The sequence below is a fragment of the Cyclopterus lumpus genome, chromosome 24, assembly GCF_009769545.1.
Source record: "Cyclopterus lumpus isolate fCycLum1 chromosome 24, fCycLum1.pri, whole genome shotgun sequence".
NCBI lineage: Eukaryota > Metazoa > Chordata > Actinopteri > Perciformes > Cyclopteridae > Cyclopterus > Cyclopterus lumpus.
In genome coordinates this window covers 8,729,848-8,747,815 of record NC_046989.1, presented here as the reverse complement: position 1 = coordinate 8,747,815, position 17,968 = coordinate 8,729,848, and the positions used below count along the sequence as shown (strand labels likewise).

The 17,968-nt window shown below is 39.5% G+C and overlaps 2 protein-coding genes across 3 annotated transcripts; one reads left to right on the top strand and one right to left on the bottom strand.

Moving 5' to 3' along the window:
- The first annotated feature begins 2,385 nt into the window (after window positions 1–2,385).
- On the top strand, window positions 2,386–4,724 carry LOC117727661 (ALK and LTK ligand 2-like). The gene is made up of 5 exons (XM_034528077.1): window positions 2,386–2,677; window positions 3,138–3,191; window positions 3,307–3,387; window positions 3,495–3,569; window positions 4,675–4,724. Exons 1-4 carry the CDS (start codon window positions 2,386–2,388, stop codon window positions 3,557–3,559), a joined length of 492 nt encoding a protein of 163 aa, XP_034383968.1. The 3' UTR covers window positions 3,560–3,569; window positions 4,675–4,724.
- A 1,931-nt stretch (window positions 4,725–6,655) lies between these two features.
- Window positions 6,656–16,467, bottom strand: acp1 (acid phosphatase 1). 2 transcript variants are annotated; one of them, XM_034527385.1, is made up of 6 exons: window positions 16,369–16,467; window positions 14,674–14,747; window positions 13,122–13,235; window positions 9,626–9,687; window positions 8,644–8,749; window positions 6,656–6,944 (listed from the first exon to the last, which is right to left on the bottom strand). In XM_034527385.1, the coding sequence occupies exons 1-6, from the start codon at window positions 16,409–16,411 to the stop codon at window positions 6,867–6,869; spliced, it is 477 nt and encodes a 158-aa protein (XP_034383276.1). In that variant the 5' UTR covers window positions 16,412–16,467; the 3' UTR covers window positions 6,656–6,866. The 2 variants fall into 2 exon arrangements, with proteins under 2 accessions (XP_034383276.1, XP_034383275.1); XM_034527384.1 differs by lacking the exon at window positions 13,122–13,235 and adding an exon at window positions 13,307–13,420 and having other exon boundaries at window positions 6,804–6,944.
- Window positions 16,468–17,968: the final 1,501 nt, after the last annotated feature.

The window sequence follows — 17,968 nt, the reverse complement described above, 5'->3', positions numbered from 1 at the left end:
GAATGAATTAGAGTCTTTCAGCATGTTGAAACCAGTGACCACCAACACACCACGTGTATGAGGCTTACCAGAAGAACATGACTCATGGACTCACACTGGATATCATAAATGTGACATGTTCAAACAACTGCATGCCTGTTCATAATTTCTGCTGCTGCTGATCTCCAAGACATTACAGCGTCAGACATAGGAAAACACATAACAATACTGACAGTTATGAAAAGGCCAACCTTACTTTGTATTAATTGGCCATTTAAAAGCAGAACATATATATTCAATTTGTGGTGTTATTACGGACATTTATTTATTTAGCACAATGATGCACTTTCGTTTTCCATCTGCAGAACAATTTTCCAGAGCAGAACCCATCCGAGAAGCAGGCTCAGTGTTTGTTTGCTTGTTGTTTCAAGAGGTATGAGACAGTACAAAAAGGAACATTTGGAGGAGTTTACTGTCATGTGCAGTCATTGCAGAATGGCGCCCTCTGCTGAAGATATGGTTATTTATTTGATACATGAAATAGTTGCCATTTACAAGTGGTGGTCAGATAAAGTGTGCATTTAAACGGACCCGGATCCATTCTCTCTGGACTACAACAAAAAAACAAGGTAAACCACCCTGGTGTGAATCACCATGATGAACCAAATTTCCATAGTTTGTGTCATCGTTTTGGTCGATACAATTTGCCAAACTTGTGTTCCGACTAAGAAACCCTGTCTGTCATTATACCGGAATGTCTTCTGAGCGAACACAGAGTTACCACGGGTTCGGAACTTGGCGACCGTGCGCGCTGTCCTTTCAGCACCAACGTTTTACGCACGGTCACAATAAACTGTCTGGGAGGGAAAACAGAGGTTCTGTTTTGATGAGAGGGGGGCGTGTGTGTGTGCGTGTGTGTGTGTGGGGGGGGATCGCACGCCCTGACTTAGAGAAAGCTGTGTAAACTAATCTGAGCAGAAACCTTCTGTGGGCTGAACCTCCACTGTGCTGTGTAGTCGTTTGTTCTGACCAGAAAACCAGCGCAATACCTTTTAAAATCCTGCGTAATTCATTTTCAAAGAATCACCCTTAAACGGGTCGTAATTGTGTTTCAATTTCCATGATGGATGTAAAGTGCGCAATGGCTCCAAATGAAGTTATGAGAATCGCATTAATATGAGAGCGTTTCCACTAAGATGGTGGTATTTGCGATGTGCGCTTGGCTAATTGGAGATTTCATTGGAAGTATTAGTCGGAAAAGACGCTTCCTGTAACTGCATCTCGCACAGATAAATGGAGTAACCGAAAGGAGGGGGGCGCAGAGGACTTCACACGGCGTGCTAGTGATGGTCAGTCGACTCAAGAAGACTTTCCGCTTCAAGAGTGCTAATAATACGTCTTATTGTTGTCACAGACACGGCGGAGTAACCCACAAGGGACAGGTCACCGCATCTAGGAGATAGAATAAAAAGTGAGCTGATCCGCTACTTCAGCGAGGACGCACTCCGGACTGGATCATTGGGCTGCTGGTCCACTCTCTCCTTAAAGTCGTCCTGGAGGGGACGAATGCTCGGATGACTTTAGAGGCTTTGCTTTTCCCCACAGAAGAACAGACTTTAAGGGCTCAGAAGCGAGGACCGAAATTTGCGAATATTTCTCGGAAAAGCTCGGAACGTAATCACGCTGTATTTGAAAAGGCTATATCTGCCCAAAGGTAATTGCATTTTTTTTTTTATCCCATCACTTAGGCCTATTTCTTTTATCAAATTTAAGCAATGTGTTATTATATAATGTAGTTATGCTCTTGCTTGTGCGATCTTGTATATTTGTAGTGTTCTAAACTGTCTTTTGCTAAATACATCTCGAAATTCCCACCGAAGTCACAAGACTTGTGAACATGTAGCCTACTTATTTTGGTTTATGGTCAAAATAGCATTCAGTGAATTACCTTTTTGAACGATTGTACATCACGTAGAGCAAAATCGGCTTAACTGCGATACTTTGATATACTTTGAGGTGAAGAATAGGCAATGCTGCGGTATGCGTGACACAAAAGTTTGATGGAAGATAGTTTAGAGACTGAATAACGTGGAAGTGGTTGAACAAGGTGCGAACATTCCTCAAATGGCGACTCCTTGGGACATATAGGCTTATTTATTTGACACAATTAATACAACTGTGATTTTCTGTGAATGAAAGACGCATTTGGACTCGTGTGGTCCGTCAGTCATCAGTTAACACTCTCCTTCACTATGTTCTCAGCAGGTTTCATGTGGATCTGACATCACCTTGACATGTCATCGATCTCTCTTGCAGGTCCACAGGTCAACTTTTCCCCCCAGAGGCGATTGGAGAAGGAGTTCACTTGTCTCTCTCTCTCTCTCTCCCTCTCTCTCCACGGGAGCTATGAGCGGACTACGTAAGCGCGTCACTATGGGACTGGTGCTACTGATGTGCACGCTGACCGGTCACTGCGGCGAGAGCGCGCCCTCGTCGGCCCCATCGTCTGCTACTGCAGCCTGGAGGGACGCGCGGAAGGACTTGAGGCGCATGCTCGAGATCGTGAGCCAGGTGGAGCATAGCCGGGGTCGCCACAGCACGAACACGGCAACAACATTAACATCACGGATGAGGAGCTCTACGGTGGAACCAAAGGATGTACGCAACTTGAAAACAGACAGAGGCGACCAGGTCGTCGGTGAGTGAAGACTTGTCGTCCCTAATGTTGGAGCTCAAGAGGATGCTGTAGCCTCGAATGAAGGATGTAGCCTACTGGAATAATATTAGTTATTATAGACTGATGGAGCTAACACGGGATGAAGTCAAATGGTTGATGCACCACATTTTCTAACTTACCTTAAGTGCTATCTAGCAATGCAGATATTTAGTTGGTGGCAGAAATCTCAAAACTTTGAAAGAAATTAAACAAAAACGATCTGCGTGGCTAAATACAACCAGAGGTCACTGAGATAACTCGTAATGATTTCCCGTTCCTTAGTTTGTGTCGGCTTCTCAGTGGATGTCAAAGTTTACCCAGGTTTTAATTGACATGTCTAGGTAATATGATTGATGGCCCCCTGTAAATGAACGTTAGTTACTAAAAATTGGAGAAAAAAAGGTTGAATCTGACACTTCTTTTATCTTCTCTTATTCCACAGTTGTGTTCCCCAGAGATCTCAGAAAGAAGGAGAAATTCCTAAAACATATAACTGGTGAGTCCACTCAAAAGTGAATGACAGCCTCACATACTGTATTGGCTGTAAGACGGATGTTAGTGCATGGTAGCCGTGTAGAACTGTTCTCACAGCCTGCTGTCTTCCCTTTCAGGTCCGCTTTACTTCAGTCCCAAGTGCAGGAAGCATGTGTACAGACTTTACCACCACACCAGAGACTGCACAATACCTGCATGTAAGCTCTTACACACAGAGTGCTCTCTTTGTCAGTCCAATGTCATTACGCTGTGCGAAAAGCAGCCACTCATACGCTGGTCTCCCCTTTTAATCTTCTCTTCTCAGACTTCAAAAGATGTGCTCGGCTTCTAACAAGACTAGCTGGCAGCCCGCAGTGCACAGAGGGGTAGCACACGCAAGGTACTGTGACATACTCTCCTCTAAACCAAACCAAACCTTTCACGCTGTTTAGGGTTAAAGAGAAGATGCAAACAGAGGCCATATGATTGAAGGGATGGTGTGTAGCACTTGTTAGATATATCCAGGAAGGTCAGAGTATTATTTTCAAAAGGTGTATGTGACCAAGTTGCAAGAGGTGGAAGGAGTTTTCAGATCATCAACCTGAGTAGAAATAGCAATACGAAATTTTAAAATGCAAAGTCCTGCATTGAAGTAAAAGTACTATTATCTAAGTATACTCAAATAATCCAAACCGCACAAACTGTTTTATATGTAAGATCTTCAAATGTAATGGGATAGAAGTATGAAGTAGCATAAAATGAAAATGTTCATGTAAAGATGTGAAGTACAGGCAAAAATCTGATTGACATACAGGACATGATCCATAAAACCATTGATAAAAAGAAAAAAGTACATTTTATCATACACCGTACGTTTAGGTAATTATACCACTTCTCCAACATGAAAACAATACTTCAAAAGCACTTTTGATAGGTTAACTATTTGCTGAAATGTCTGTACTTTCATGCAAGAATGATTCTGAATGCAGGTAATCAATTTGAAATAGATTATTTTTACATTTTGGTATTTCTGCCTGAAGACAGACTCTACATGTAAGGTCTGAGTTTGATAGTTTCACGCCCATGGTGAAATTCAATTCACTTTATTTTGTATAGCCCATAACCACACATTTGCCCCAGAGGGTTCTACAATCTGTACAATACCACATCCCTGTCCCGGGACCAAAATACAGAAGGAAAAAAACCTTTTAACCCTTTTCATGGTGGGAAAAAAGGGAAGAAACCTTCAGGAGAGCAACCGAGGACAATCCCTCTCCCCGGATGGACTGAAGCAATAGATGTCATGTGTACAGAATGAACAACGTTACACATTCAATGAATGTAACAGAAATACATATGCATGCTGTGTCAATACACACATGCCTCAGCAGCAGCAGCACAGTGATAGTTTCGTGATTTCTTGTGATTCTTTTTGGCAAGCAAATATTTTTGTTACAGGCTGCCCACTTGCAGAGGGTGCTGAATTTCACTTCCTATCATTGCAGGTTGAACGCAAACAAGTCCTCCACAAAAAAGAAAACTTGGGGAAAAAGTCCCTTGGACGGTGAGAGGGAAGCCTAAAATACTCTGACCAGCCCGAACTGACATTAGGCCATCAGTGAGGTTTGCTCCGCTAAGGCGTGGATTAATGCCTCCCACCCCTCTGGCTGCGCCTTGATGGATGTATGTCACCGCGAGGGAGGCAATCAGCCCACAAAACCAGACAAAGACAAAGATGGTGAAGCTGAAGAGTGGAGAAAGAAACGAGTGGCCGAGAGAAACAAGCACGGGGCCTATTTTCCCACTGACGTCCAAAAAGATGTTGCGAAAACAAAAACAAAAAAGGGATTGCATATCTTTTAATTTTGCTAATTCCTTTAAGAAGAGAGCACATTCCAAATGTACAATATATTTTACATGATTTGCTTTACTGTGATTGGTTTGCTCTGTATGAGTGTGGGTCGAACCCAGCCCATCTACTGCTGCACTCCGCACAATGCAGACGATACGCTGGCATCAGTCACGGCATAGTTTCACCCACTTGTGCTCAAGCTGAGAAAGAGCTGTGATTAAATTATTAATTGCATTGACATTTCTCTGGATCTTTGCAAGACATGTTTAAAAAGGAAGTGGCGGTTGTAGGTCGTAGCCCTCCTGTGGATCTAAAAACTATATATTTATATATTTGTTGTCATAAGGTTTCCCTGTCCAGACTGTAGGCCATATGAAACAAGAGAAATGTGTACATACTGTAAAGCATAGGAGGAATCCACCTATCTACTATAAATTAAAGTGACTGCATTTATCCAACGTCTGTTAAATACACATATAAATTATAAGATTGGTACAAATATAACTTGTCCTTATTGACTGGTGCAGTTTTGTCAATATTTTCCCTCTTAAAATGTGGAATGTTCCCTGACCACATGACTAGACCGTGTCCTGGGACTAAGGTGAATTTCACACTGCAGATCAGTAACAATAAAAACATTCATACTAGGATAAACGTTCCTTTTAAAAGGGCTGGTTGATTACAATTACAAGCAACTTATTTTCTCCCTTGACTGGTTTTATTTGAAGTTTGTTTGTGAGACGCGTGTCATTGAAAATTACGAGCTTCCTGGTGGTTTTTATATATATATATACATACATATATATATATATATATATACATACATACATACATACATATATATATATATACATACACACATACATATACACACACACACATATACACAATTGGACCATATTGTGTGATAAATACTAAGACGCACTTTTAAACTCACCCAGATCAGAAGAGATACATCTGCTGTTTTTACAACCCCTTAATTAATCTGTGATTTGCACGCAATCGCCTTCACAGTTGACGCCCTACATGACAAGGAAACCGCCCTAAAACTTAATTATTTAACAACTGGAAACCCTCCAGTTGGTTTGTCAAACCTTTGAGTCCACCCATGTTTAATGATAACCAGTCCTTTCTTAATGTTTATTCATGGGGAAGCCACAACTCTACTGCGTGCAGATGAATCACACTCTATAGTAATATATATTGGCACCGATGAGACCTCCCTTGTGCGATTACCATCATCTAGCAAGTAGCCAGAGGTGATTGGCGCACATCAGTATCACTTCTGAGTATCTAAAAAGGACCAATATAGGGAAATGAGAAGGAACGGATTGTAAAGATTCTTATATCTGTTTTTAAATATTTATGATACACATATTGTGTTAATAGTTTAGATGAAAAAAAGAGCTGTATACCAAAAAAGCAGCGCAAAAGGAAAGAACCTAACCATCAGGCTTCCAACTAAATATCCAGGAAGATTAACTTTGACCCATGGCGGCCTTTGACCTGCAAAGCTCTGATGTCCTGTCAATTAGTATTGTCTGCAGGATGTCTTCATACATAGAAATTCTTAAGCATATTGAAAAGGTACAAATTTATGATTTGTGTGTAAAATAAGTCTCTCATAGTCAAACTCTTTTCTTTTCCATTTTATTATGACATACATGTACATTTCACGCAGCATCGTTCCAAATATACATAATGTGTGGTTTGTATAACATCTACAATACCGAAAAACAAATGGGTTTCCTGGTCATTCAAGGACATGTGAGACAGTCCAAACCGATTTGGTTAATTTTTTATTATTCAACAGATTCAGAAAAGATCATCTAAGGCTGCATGTTGTTAGGAGTTATTTTCCAGGAATGCTTTGCAGCAGCGTGTACACTGCTCGTACACCGTTTCAAAGTCTTTGGCATTCCCCTATGAGATAAAACATAAGATGGGGGGGGGGGAGAGAAATCATGTAATTAATGACATACATACATCTGTTTGATTGTATATAAATACAGCTGTAGATATGAAGGGCTCATTCTGTGAAGTGGTTTGAAAACAAAGTAAAATACAAAATAAATGTTAGTTTCTTACTCAACAAATAAATTGTGCCAAAGTGTTGTTGTGAAGGAAACAAGTTAGGTTGAGCACAACATTCGAATTTGGAAAAATAAAGTTTTCTTTAAGGTAGAAGAATATTGACAAAAGCAGCAAGAGTACTTCTGAAATTCTGGTTTTGATGATTCAAAGTGGTAAGCTTTTACTGAAATCTTGAAAGATTTGTAGGGAAAAACCTTCACAATCAAAGCAAACTTTACATTTTGTGCTCACATGCAAATGCCAGAGACTGATTTTAAGAAGAGGACGAAGTCCCGCATTGGACTACATGTCTTAGTTCAGCAATTTAACCCTTAACATCTTGTGCACATTGTGAGACATTCCTGCTAATTAACCAATCGTTGCATCAAAATAAGACTTGAAATAAGGTTCCTCTTCACTTGAATTCAGTGCATTTGAATTTCGACCATCTGATCTACAGTAAATTAATCTTCTACTTTGGACTGCAGATGCACCATTCAAGAAAGTGTTTCCACTAACTTGACACCAGCCCAAAAGTGAAGCCAATCCATCTTGATCCCTTGCCTGGATGTTTGATTATGAAACGCTCGATTTGATATGCAGCAGAGTTTTTCTAGCACGCATTTCCATTAATTTCGCAGCCCCACGATCTAGTTCCTTTTTGCCTATTAATGTCATTACATGTGGTAGACAGATCATGGTAAAGAAAAGTGATGTTTAAAGCCAAACTCGGAAACAAAATATTAGTCACATCAACTGTGGTCAACCACTACTTCCTTTTTCAACAGTGCTAATTTAATTGTTGTTATTATTGTTAATGGCTTTTTTATGGTGAGATCTTTTTTCTAATCGAGGAATCAAAGAACAGACAGTGCTGCCATTTTACGGTTAAAGTTCACCATGTTTTGTTTGGCACCTTCTTATGAAACATGCCTGGAGAGGATCCCTTTCTCACATTGGAGAGTAAATTGAAACAAACAGCGCTACCACATGCACCTGAAGGCCGACATGTTCTGTCCAAAGCTGAAGTCTCAAACAGGTGCACAGCTGTTTTTTTTCGTATATTTGAGAGGCCTTGAAAACCTATTTCAGCATTACTATGAGCGATGGGAATAGTGAACATAACTTGTCAGACAGATTTTGAAACTGTTAATTTACATGTCAAAATAAATTAAGAACAGATATTGCGCGAATAATTCAATGTTCAGATGAAGACTATTTTACAAGTAAACAATTATCCAACAATAGAAAGTTTTGTCTTTACCATTGCTCAACCGCTGCACAGCCCCTAAGCCCTCGAAGAATTTTTAAAAGTTAAACTTTATGACTTAATTTTAATGATGTGTCAAAAGGAGCTGAGGTTTCCAATCTTGTCTCCAATCGTGTCTCCAATCTTGTCTCCAATCTTCTATTTATTAAGACTATTACCACTACTTTCCCCACTAACACATTGTCCCAAAATGAGGGTTATTATGATTATGAAAACATTCAGGAATCATCTTAAATATGGTTGAAAATACTCAACAGGAGAATTTACTTGAATACTTACATTGTATGGGTCTTCAATGATGCGCTGCTTATCTGGGTCATATGAACCCAGAAGCTCAATCTTTGCTGAGATGTTTTTTACGAGCTTTGCTCTTCTGTTCAACTCACTGTGAAGACAAGAGCAACCTAGTGACTCAGAAGAAAAACACTTGACTGTTTTCACATGAGCCCTCTGGACAAAAAAAAAAGAACTAAGTATTGTTGTACTTTTTTTATCTGTCATTTAGATATGACTTGGAACATCCATAATATCTTATATGAATCGCTGGAATGTTATGTACTTCCAATAATGGACAGCATATAACACCATGTGATTAACTTCCTTCCAAACACTGTATTATGGCAACATTTTAAGAATAGATCAAATTAACACAACACCTCAACCTGTTCAAGCCAATCTCAAACTACGTTTAAACAATTAATAATCACTTTCAAGGTGATGGGCTTTGTGAGAAGGAAAACTCAACATGGACAGTGTGCCTTTTGTCTAAGACGGGTCTCATTTTCTCAGTCAGTTCAGCTTAACATTTGTAGAGGAAAAATAACATGATGTGGGCGAGAAAGGGGAAAAACCTGCCCAAAGACGAGGCATCCAAAGAACTCAGTAAGCTGCTTACAGATCAGATCTGCCATAGCCATGTGATCTCAAAATGATCCCTAACCGTTCAAAGTATCAAAAAATATCCCTCCCCCTGACCTTTGGAAAGAGCTTAAGAAAGGATATTGCTCATTAAAAGGGAGGCATTCATCTACAAGTTACATACTCAATGTTACCACCATTTTGATGTGCATGTGAAGGAGTAGCACAGGTCCCTTCCGAGACAGAAGGACAACCTAGTTTGACCCTTGTCAAGGAAAATATTTTCTTGATCCCAGTCAGCCTTTGGTAAGCCAAGACACTTCATACTGACAGCAGCTGGGACATCTGGGAGCTACATTCACAGATATGACCAATAGTGCTGCTGTGAGCTGAATTTGTGTACCTCAAATTGCTCTCATCCATGCAGAGAATGTACTCGAAGCTCATGAAATCGTCATTGGTCACCTAGAAGGAGAAATGCAGGGGGGGGAAAAAACAAGTGTTACTTCTGGCTTTGTGTGGGGACACAGTACGGCCTCTCTGGGGTCCTTCAGAGAGGTTTTATAGTAATGCAGTAAAAATAATTTCCAAAACAACAATAAAGACAGTCTCTCATAATCTATAAAAACGTTAATTAAATTAAACTCTCTTTTTGATAATGTTCATAGTCAACATTTTTTGAGGGAGAGAAAATGTATTCACATTCTGTAATTATCCCACTACACAGAAGTTTTCATTGTTAGTGCTGGAGTCCTCTAGCGCTGCAGCATAAACTGTGACTGGCTGCAACGTTTGAAGTATGAAATTAGGTAATTTACTTATTTGATGAATAACTTGAGTTTAGTGCAGTAGCGGGACTGTAAACAAATGCAACAGCTTTCTGTTGAAGCATTAAACCACATGTGCTGTTGCAAATCCACCAGGGCTGACATTACATTGCATTACATGTCATTTAGCTGATGCTTTTAATACAATAAGTGCATTAAACTATGAGTCCAAACTCAGAACAACAAGAATCGAGAAAGTACAATTTCATCATTAAGGTAGCAACTTTGTGGAGAAAAGTGTTCCCCGTTCGTTATCTGTGAATATTTAATGTTCTGGTTTTGGGTTTTGATATGAATGCCAAGATCACGATGAGGGCAGCAGGAGACGAATGAAAGAAGAGAGGAACAAAAGACAGCCAACACATCATCTATAAATGCTGAAGTCGCCAAAGCCGACAAGCTCTTCCTCCCCAGCTGCGCCTTGATATCCCGCCCGTTATTATCACAAACAGAACACCGACTGAACACATACTTAACTTAGTACAGAGTATACAGACACAGCTCTCACGTAAGTCATACAAGGACTGGATGGTTTGTTGCAACAACCCCAACTTCTGACAGAACGTCCCAATGGACGTGGACGTAAGCCTTCTCCAATTGCACAAAACAAAACCCCCATGTCACCTATGACACCGCCAGGACGAAATCTGCATCGGTTGTCCTCGATTTGGAGGTTCAACAACTAGTCGAAGCTACCTTTCCTGCACACTGGAATACACTTTCCTTGTCTCTGGATTGTCTCAGTTTAAAATATTGGCAACTCAATGATAACACACTGATGAGTATGACTAAATTTCAGCTCAATAAAATCTAACGTTGGATTGTCAATTTGGAATAAGGCATTACACGCTCAAAATAATTTGTTAAATCACTTTGGAGCATGTTGGCTTTTTCAAATGAACATCAAAACTGGCAGGGGATACAAAGTCAAGATAGTTCACACAGCAAAGGAATGGGGAATAAGAGGAAACTATAGAAAGTAGGAGCAAAAGTTAGTGATAGAAATGAAAGGGATGATCAAGAAAAAGAGGAAAGAGCAAAAGCTTGTCAAAGCACATTGCATGGATTTGGCTGGGTTTAAGCCAAGGGTTGAGCCTCCCCATCACTGCTTTGAGGAGATTAGACGAGGGTCTGAACAAATGGTTTTCAGAGACAAACCAACGAGACGGAAGATCTCAAGCATCAGGGTGAAACCCCCGAGTTCTCTCATGGAAACATAAAGTGTGTGTGTTAAGGACACAGGATAAAACCTAAAGGCCTTACATGGACAACACCTTAGTGTAACTTCAGAACGGTTTCAGGATTTTAAACAAATACAATACGACAATTACTAGATTGTCTTCATCAATAATTCATGCACACAGGTGCCATCATTTTACAGAGCAGTATGGAGACAGACCTGGCCAATTTCACAATCACAATGAAATACACATTACGCTTGGGCGGTATCTAATTTTTTTAATTTTTTTCATAACTTCCGGACATTTTCCTGCATAGTGGCTGACCACTTTGTGTCTAAAATGAGAACAGCTTGTCCACTATAAATGTGTCAGTCCGTCAGCCCCCCCCCACTCCCCGCCCCCCCTTAAGTGAGCCTGAGCCAAAGCTAACTTTCACTGTGCACAGCTATAACTTTACTGCTAACTACATATTCACCAGTACGTCTCTCTTGACTGTGAAACGTTACGCACACAGTCGGGTACCTACGATACCGACACATCGGTAGGCTGAACGGAGATGATATGCCGGTGGTAGTGACAGACTGGCTACAAACTGGTTTTGTAGTCGGAAGAATAAGAATTCCCAAATACCCGAACACGCCTTGTAACGTTATCAACACCACTCATAGATTCTGAGCTCAGATGCCTGTTTCACCAGTGGAGAATGACCTCTTGTGGCTAGACTGTGAACTACAATACATTGTGTCAATACAGCACAATGGAAAGCGAAGCGTCTGCATTTAGGAAAATCATACCGTCAGGATTTCGGAATACCCTGGTATACAGTATTACCATAATACTGCCCAAGCCTAATACAAACACTATATATTTCTAACATAATAACACCACTTTTGCAAAAAAACTGCCATTTTGAATTGAGGAATTATTAATTACTATGGATTCTATAACTCAATATCGACATTTTAACTCTCGTTTAGTGATACTTTTGTATTCAATATTAGCAAAAATAAACATTATACAAACTTTAATAAGTGCCTTGCTACTTTTCTTCCCTGATCTTTAAGTAAAACTGAAGTAAAGCTGTAAAGTTAAATTCGGAGGGTTGCTTTGTCACTGGATTTGCTGCACTTCATATTTTAAGACAAAGTTTAAACCTGTGTTGTCTGGAACAAGTCACTTGTTGTCTTATATCTTATTATTGTGTCTGTAAATGTTGAACCACCTGCTGTCTCCTGTAGATTTCCCCAAACTATCACAAGGGGTCACTGTAACTGAGGTTTAAGCTAAACCAGCTGAACGTTGTTTAGTGAAGCATAACTCTGTTTAAAAGGGCATTTCTACTCTTCTAATCATTTCAATACGAGATAAAAATGCATATCTTTCCATACAAAATATTGTGTAAGTACATTTAAAATGTGACATACGTATCAAATCATTTAAAAAGCCAAATAGATGGTGATATGATCTGATAAATAACAGAGGAAAATAAATGGCAACCAAGTAATGATTTACAAGCGCACTGAACTGGCCACCACGCATAGCCTTAAGCAACCTGCAAGGCAGGCTACCAACAAAACAAAGACAGACAAGCAAACTGAACAGGTATCATTATTACACAGACTTGGGGTATTTGGCATCCTTCCTTAACTGCAATATTGGCTGGACTTTACATTAAGTTCAGCTAAGGTTCAGATGAACCTGTGCTTGTTTTGACAGAGCAATCTTCTGGCGCTTTGTATGCAGCTATAGGTTAAAACAAAAGGTTTATTTGAACCAGTATGCCAAGTTATAGATTATAGCACTTGGGTGTCTAGTAGGCATCATCTTACAAATATCCTACTCATGCACACAAACATGCATGAGGTGAGAGGAGCCACGGGACAGGTTGTACCTGTTGGGCCCTATGGCTTGTCTCAATGCCATGTTTCCTGAGGCAGGCCAGACCACGGGCATCCGGTGAGCTGCCTATATTCCAGTCAGATGTGGCACCACTGTCTATGACCCACTGCAACAACAGAGAACAAAAAAGAGGGCGCTAACTACTGCTAAGAGAGATGTAGAAGTGGGTGGTCGTACCTTCCTGGCCTCATGCTGCATGGGCACACCATGACTCTTCATGCAGGCTTGACCACGGTGGTCTGGAGGGTTTCCTATTTCATAGTTGGAGGTGGCAGCACTGTCTATCATCCACTAGACAGAATAGAGCACGGAGAACAATAACACAGTAAAAACAATTCATACCCTCAAGTATAACCATATGGTGGTCATATATATTTGCAAGAGGATGTTGTACTCTTGAAGACAGGATTAAAAGTGAGACTTAACAGAGTTTAGGAGAAAGGTTATGAAACACATTCTGCCCACATTCATAATCTATTCATAGTAGTTCATAATGCACTGTATTTACAATTGTACCCAGTGTCATATCACCAAACAGTACTGAATACATAGATATTACCATATAGTTGATAACTAGTATGAACATTTTATTTATTTATTGTGTGTACCCAAATAAACTATTTTATTAATCTGCCGAAATAATTCTTAGGTTCCCACTTATATCAGTTAAAGGGATAGTTGGGGTGTTTTGCAGTGGGGTTCAGTGCATTAGTGCACACCCCCAATTTGGACATGCAGGCACCAACACAAGCAAAGCATTGTACAGCCGTGGAAAGGACAACAGTCAAAAATCCTTATCCTTTTAACTGAATGCTATATTTAGAATACTTGTGCCGCTTCATTTTGCTGTCTGACAGCCCTTTGAGACTGCGTTGACAAAAACAGGACATGGAACGACTATGGGTCAGTGGTTAGCATGCCCGTCTTTCAATCAAGGGGTTGGCAGTTCAATCCCCGCCCTAGTCGATGCGTCCTTGAGCAAGACACTTAACCCTGCATTGCTCCCCATAGCTGTGTCTACGGTGTATAATGTAAAGTGTCTTTGAGTATCTTGAAAAGCACTATATAAATTAAATGGATTATTATTATTATTATTATACAAGTTTCCCATTCAGTTCAGTTAAACATAAACAGATATTGACTTTTTAGGTTGCTCAAATACGTTTTGATGCTGCCCCCGTCCACAGCAATATATTGCTGTCTGTTTCTCCAAACTGGAGGTATTACCCTCATACAAGCCCACATCAAAACATTTGAACTTAGACTTTTATAACAATAATCAGTGCAAGCATGCTTTGAAGAATAGTCAGCAGTAATGTGCAGTACTTGTCATTTCAAACAAATGTAGTTTCTATGTGCTTGGCTCTTTGTTTCTGGTGCTATTTGACAACTGTGCTCAATGACATACTCCTGTGGAAACAATATTTAAAAAGCTCTTTGTAAATATATCAGGCAAAAATTGTCAGTAGATGTAATATTGGGCAAACGTGTGTGTCATAAATGTTGTTGTGTATGACGTAATGATGAATGAATAATCACATTACCTTATCAACAACACCACCATCTGTTGCCATCTTCCTGAAGACTCCTTCAGCAATTGGGGATCTGCAAATATTTCCTGTAAAAAACAAAACAAATTTTGGCTCAATGTTTTTTAAAAGTGTTACCAAAAACTGTAACACTTGAGGCATTTACCAAGAGCAACACACACACGCACAGTCAATACATTGTATACGCAATATTGTTTGGTGTTTTGTTTACAGTTCAATTATACAGTACATTTGGCAATGAAATAGCATGATAGTGCAATAGAGATTACAATATCCTTAGTGTCCTTATGTAGGTTAACTGGTAGAAAAGGGGAAGGAAAACAGAAACAGTGGCCACAAGATACAACAGGAATTTGCTGCATGCCGCTTGTTTTTTTATTAACTGGTTGAAAATGGATGGATGGATGGTTTGTTTTGCATGCATGAGGCAGATGTGTCGTAGGAGTGGCCTCTCAGGACCCATGTCGACTAACTAGGAAATTTCCATTGCCTAGCCTAACTGTCACATTCTTTTTATGGTATGTTTTTAAAGACTAAACACGGATATCCACCATCTGTTCGGGAGGCTGTGGTTGAGACGCAGAGGACACTTAGCGAGGACATTTTTTTTAAGGACAAAGTAGTTGACTCTGTTGATGCCTGTTCAATATACTCCTAACTTCAATAAATACTTGACAAAACGCTCTTCTTCTCAGTCTGATATGCATGTCATACATCGTTATCTGACGTCAAGTCGATTTGAGACCAGTTTACTCTTCATAAAATGTGTAAATCAAACATGCAGACCGTTGTTTGCACCCAGCTCGACCGCCACTGTCAGCTGTGGGAAACAGTGATCCGTTCAGATTAATTTGTGATACAACACTGTGTACTGTCTCACATCGCTTATGTTTTATATTCAAGACTACGGACAAACATCTCTATCATCGTAACGATATTCTACCCTGTGCAGCACGCATTCGTCCAGATCAAACATGACTGTTCACTGTCATTGTGTTACGATAAGGACCCATATTGAATAACTACACGCATGAGTCAGCGTAGTCTTTAGAAACATGACGGAGGAGCGGCTTGCTGCAGCATTCATTTAGGATTTCGACAGGATTAACGAAACGTTATCCATCTTCATGGTGAACGTATCACTTGTTGACTTTACAGCAAAATCATCCGTGTTTAGTCTTTAAAAACATACCATAAAAAGAACGTGACAGATAGGCTAAGCGATGGAAAAGCGATGGAAATGTATATTTCCTAGTTAGTCGACATGGGTCCCGAGAGGCCACTCCTACGACACACCTGCGACACACCTGCCGCACGCACGGAAACAAAAGTTTAATTAAAAAAACAGTTAAACTCGTACACCTGCCGTTGGTGACTCAAACTGGCTGCTGCTACTCTAGGCGCGAATGATGCGAATAAATCACAATTTGGCAAATAAAGTGTTGCGAATATTCGCAACACTTTGTGTGATCGCAGCATAAGATGTTTAACCACACCTGGCTTTAACAACTGTGAGCTAACTTAGCTATATAAATGCGAAACGTTACCGGATGTGGCTTTTGTAAAAAGTGTATTTAAAAGTTCACAGCAACTTAGCTAGCGGTTTAGTGTTTCTATGTTTAATACTGTCACACTCTATGAGGATTAAATGAGCTTCTTAGGGGTAAAATTACGTGTTATGTCTCTTACCTAAGCAGACGAACAAAACCGACTTCTTTCCAGTGGCCGCCATGTTGTTTAACTGTTAGTTGGTCTTGTATGACGTCGCAGGTGGAGACCAACTCGTGCCTGAACAAAAACATTATAAAAGTGTATGTGGAATTTATAGATTTATAGATTGTATAGATTATTAATTGTTTTTTTACGATGCATGTATGCAACTATACTGTCAACATTGACCATGTACTACAAGCTGCTTACAAATTAATGCATCAGTAATAATAATTCAATAATATAAATAAGAATATATTGTAACACTCCTGGACTGCAGGTTCAGTCTTGTTACAATGACTTGTTCTCAACTAATCCATTGGTATGTTTTATAGTAGTTTTTTTTAAACATCATTGCAACAAGTGTATAGACTGACAGTAATACAAGGCCTTTGAGTGTTCCTATAACTATATATCAAAGGCAAATAAATAAAAATACTGCAACACTTATCTTCCAAGGAAATATTGAAAGATACTGGTTGTTTAACCTGCAACCATTGAAGCATGTGAGACAGGTTTAAGCCTATGATTCACCTCCAAGGAATGACTGGGGGTGTCGGTTTAATTATAAAAGAGTGGGAAAAAGGCAGAGAAAGAGTGTAAATGTCTTTCATTTAACAACAAATCCTCCCCATCCATACCAACTCTGTCCATGCACATCAGTGAAATTGTGCAATATATGCTTTGTCAGGTCATACTAGTAAAACAAAAGGCTATGAATAAGTAGTTATACTGGTTGAATTGCAAAAAATAACCGATCCCAGCAAAAAGTAATTTTAAGTTCTGTGACTTAGGTGTACCAGAGTAATCACTGGTTTTATAGTTGATTATGTCATTCTCTTATCTGCCTATATCTGTCTATAAATTAAACATTTGTGGATTATTGCGATTATCATATAAATGTCTGCCCAATTGGACTATGAAAAAATATATGTTATAGCCTGTATTTGTGTTCTATAAACACGCTATCTGAAAGGAAAACAGCATTACAAAAAGTTGAACCATTTTGCAAAGTATGGGTTTTATTCTATTTATGGCTGTTTCAACTATTCATAAGAGAGCATTTACTTGATCTTGGAAAATATGTTCCACATTGACTGAGAAAACCAGTAAATAGCAGCTTTTCATTACTGGTCGTAACCTCTCATTAGCGAGTTTACATTCCTAAAACCTTTTATGCATGCAGTGCACAACAGCTCTGTGTGGGCAAACATGTGATTGTATTACTTTGGACCGAAAACCAACAGGCAGCCCTGATTTATCTCACAATTACCCTCCACCTTTATGTGCACATCTGCAGCATGTGAAAAATAAAACATCTATTAAATGCCCTCCAAACTGTTACAATTATAGTGACAGTCTCCCACATGCATGGTTTTAAAGTCAAATTCAAATTGGAACTCCCCTCTTTTTGTGCAATATAAATATAAATTATATTGATGCAGCTTTACAAAACAATAGTAACAGCCCCACAAACCACTCAACAACAACAACTATAATGCAGAATCAACACCTCTCTAGAACAAAAACTGAACATTGTAACATCATAAAGGTATGATGTATTGCATGACTCTTGAAT

What these genes read in the sequence shown, in the direction of transcription:
- acp1 (XM_034527385.1), bottom strand. Translation starts at nt 16,411, where the DNA reads ATGGCGGCCACTGGAAAGAAGTCGGTTTTGTTCGTCTGCTTAG. An exon ending in GGTTTTGTTCGTCTGCTTAG is followed by an intron (nt 14,748 to 16,368) that starts GTAAGAGACATA and finishes TGTTTTTTACAG; the next exon opens with GAAATATTTGCAGATCCCCA. An exon ending in ATGGTGGTGTTGTTGATAAG is followed by an intron (nt 13,236 to 14,673) that starts GTAATGTGATTA and finishes CTGTTGTTGCAG; the next exon opens with TGGGTCATAGACAGTGGTGC.
- LOC117727661 (XM_034528077.1), top strand. Translation starts at nt 2,386, where the DNA reads ATGAGCGGACTACGTAAGCGCGTCACTATGGGACTGGTGCTACTGATG. An exon ending in CAGAGGCGACCAGGTCGTCG is followed by an intron (nt 2,678 to 3,137) that starts GTGAGTGAAGAC and finishes CTTATTCCACAG; the next exon opens with TTGTGTTCCCCAGAGATCTC. An exon ending in AGACTGCACAATACCTGCAT is followed by an intron (nt 3,388 to 3,494) that starts GTAAGCTCTTAC and finishes TTCTCTTCTCAG; the next exon opens with ACTTCAAAAGATGTGCTCGG.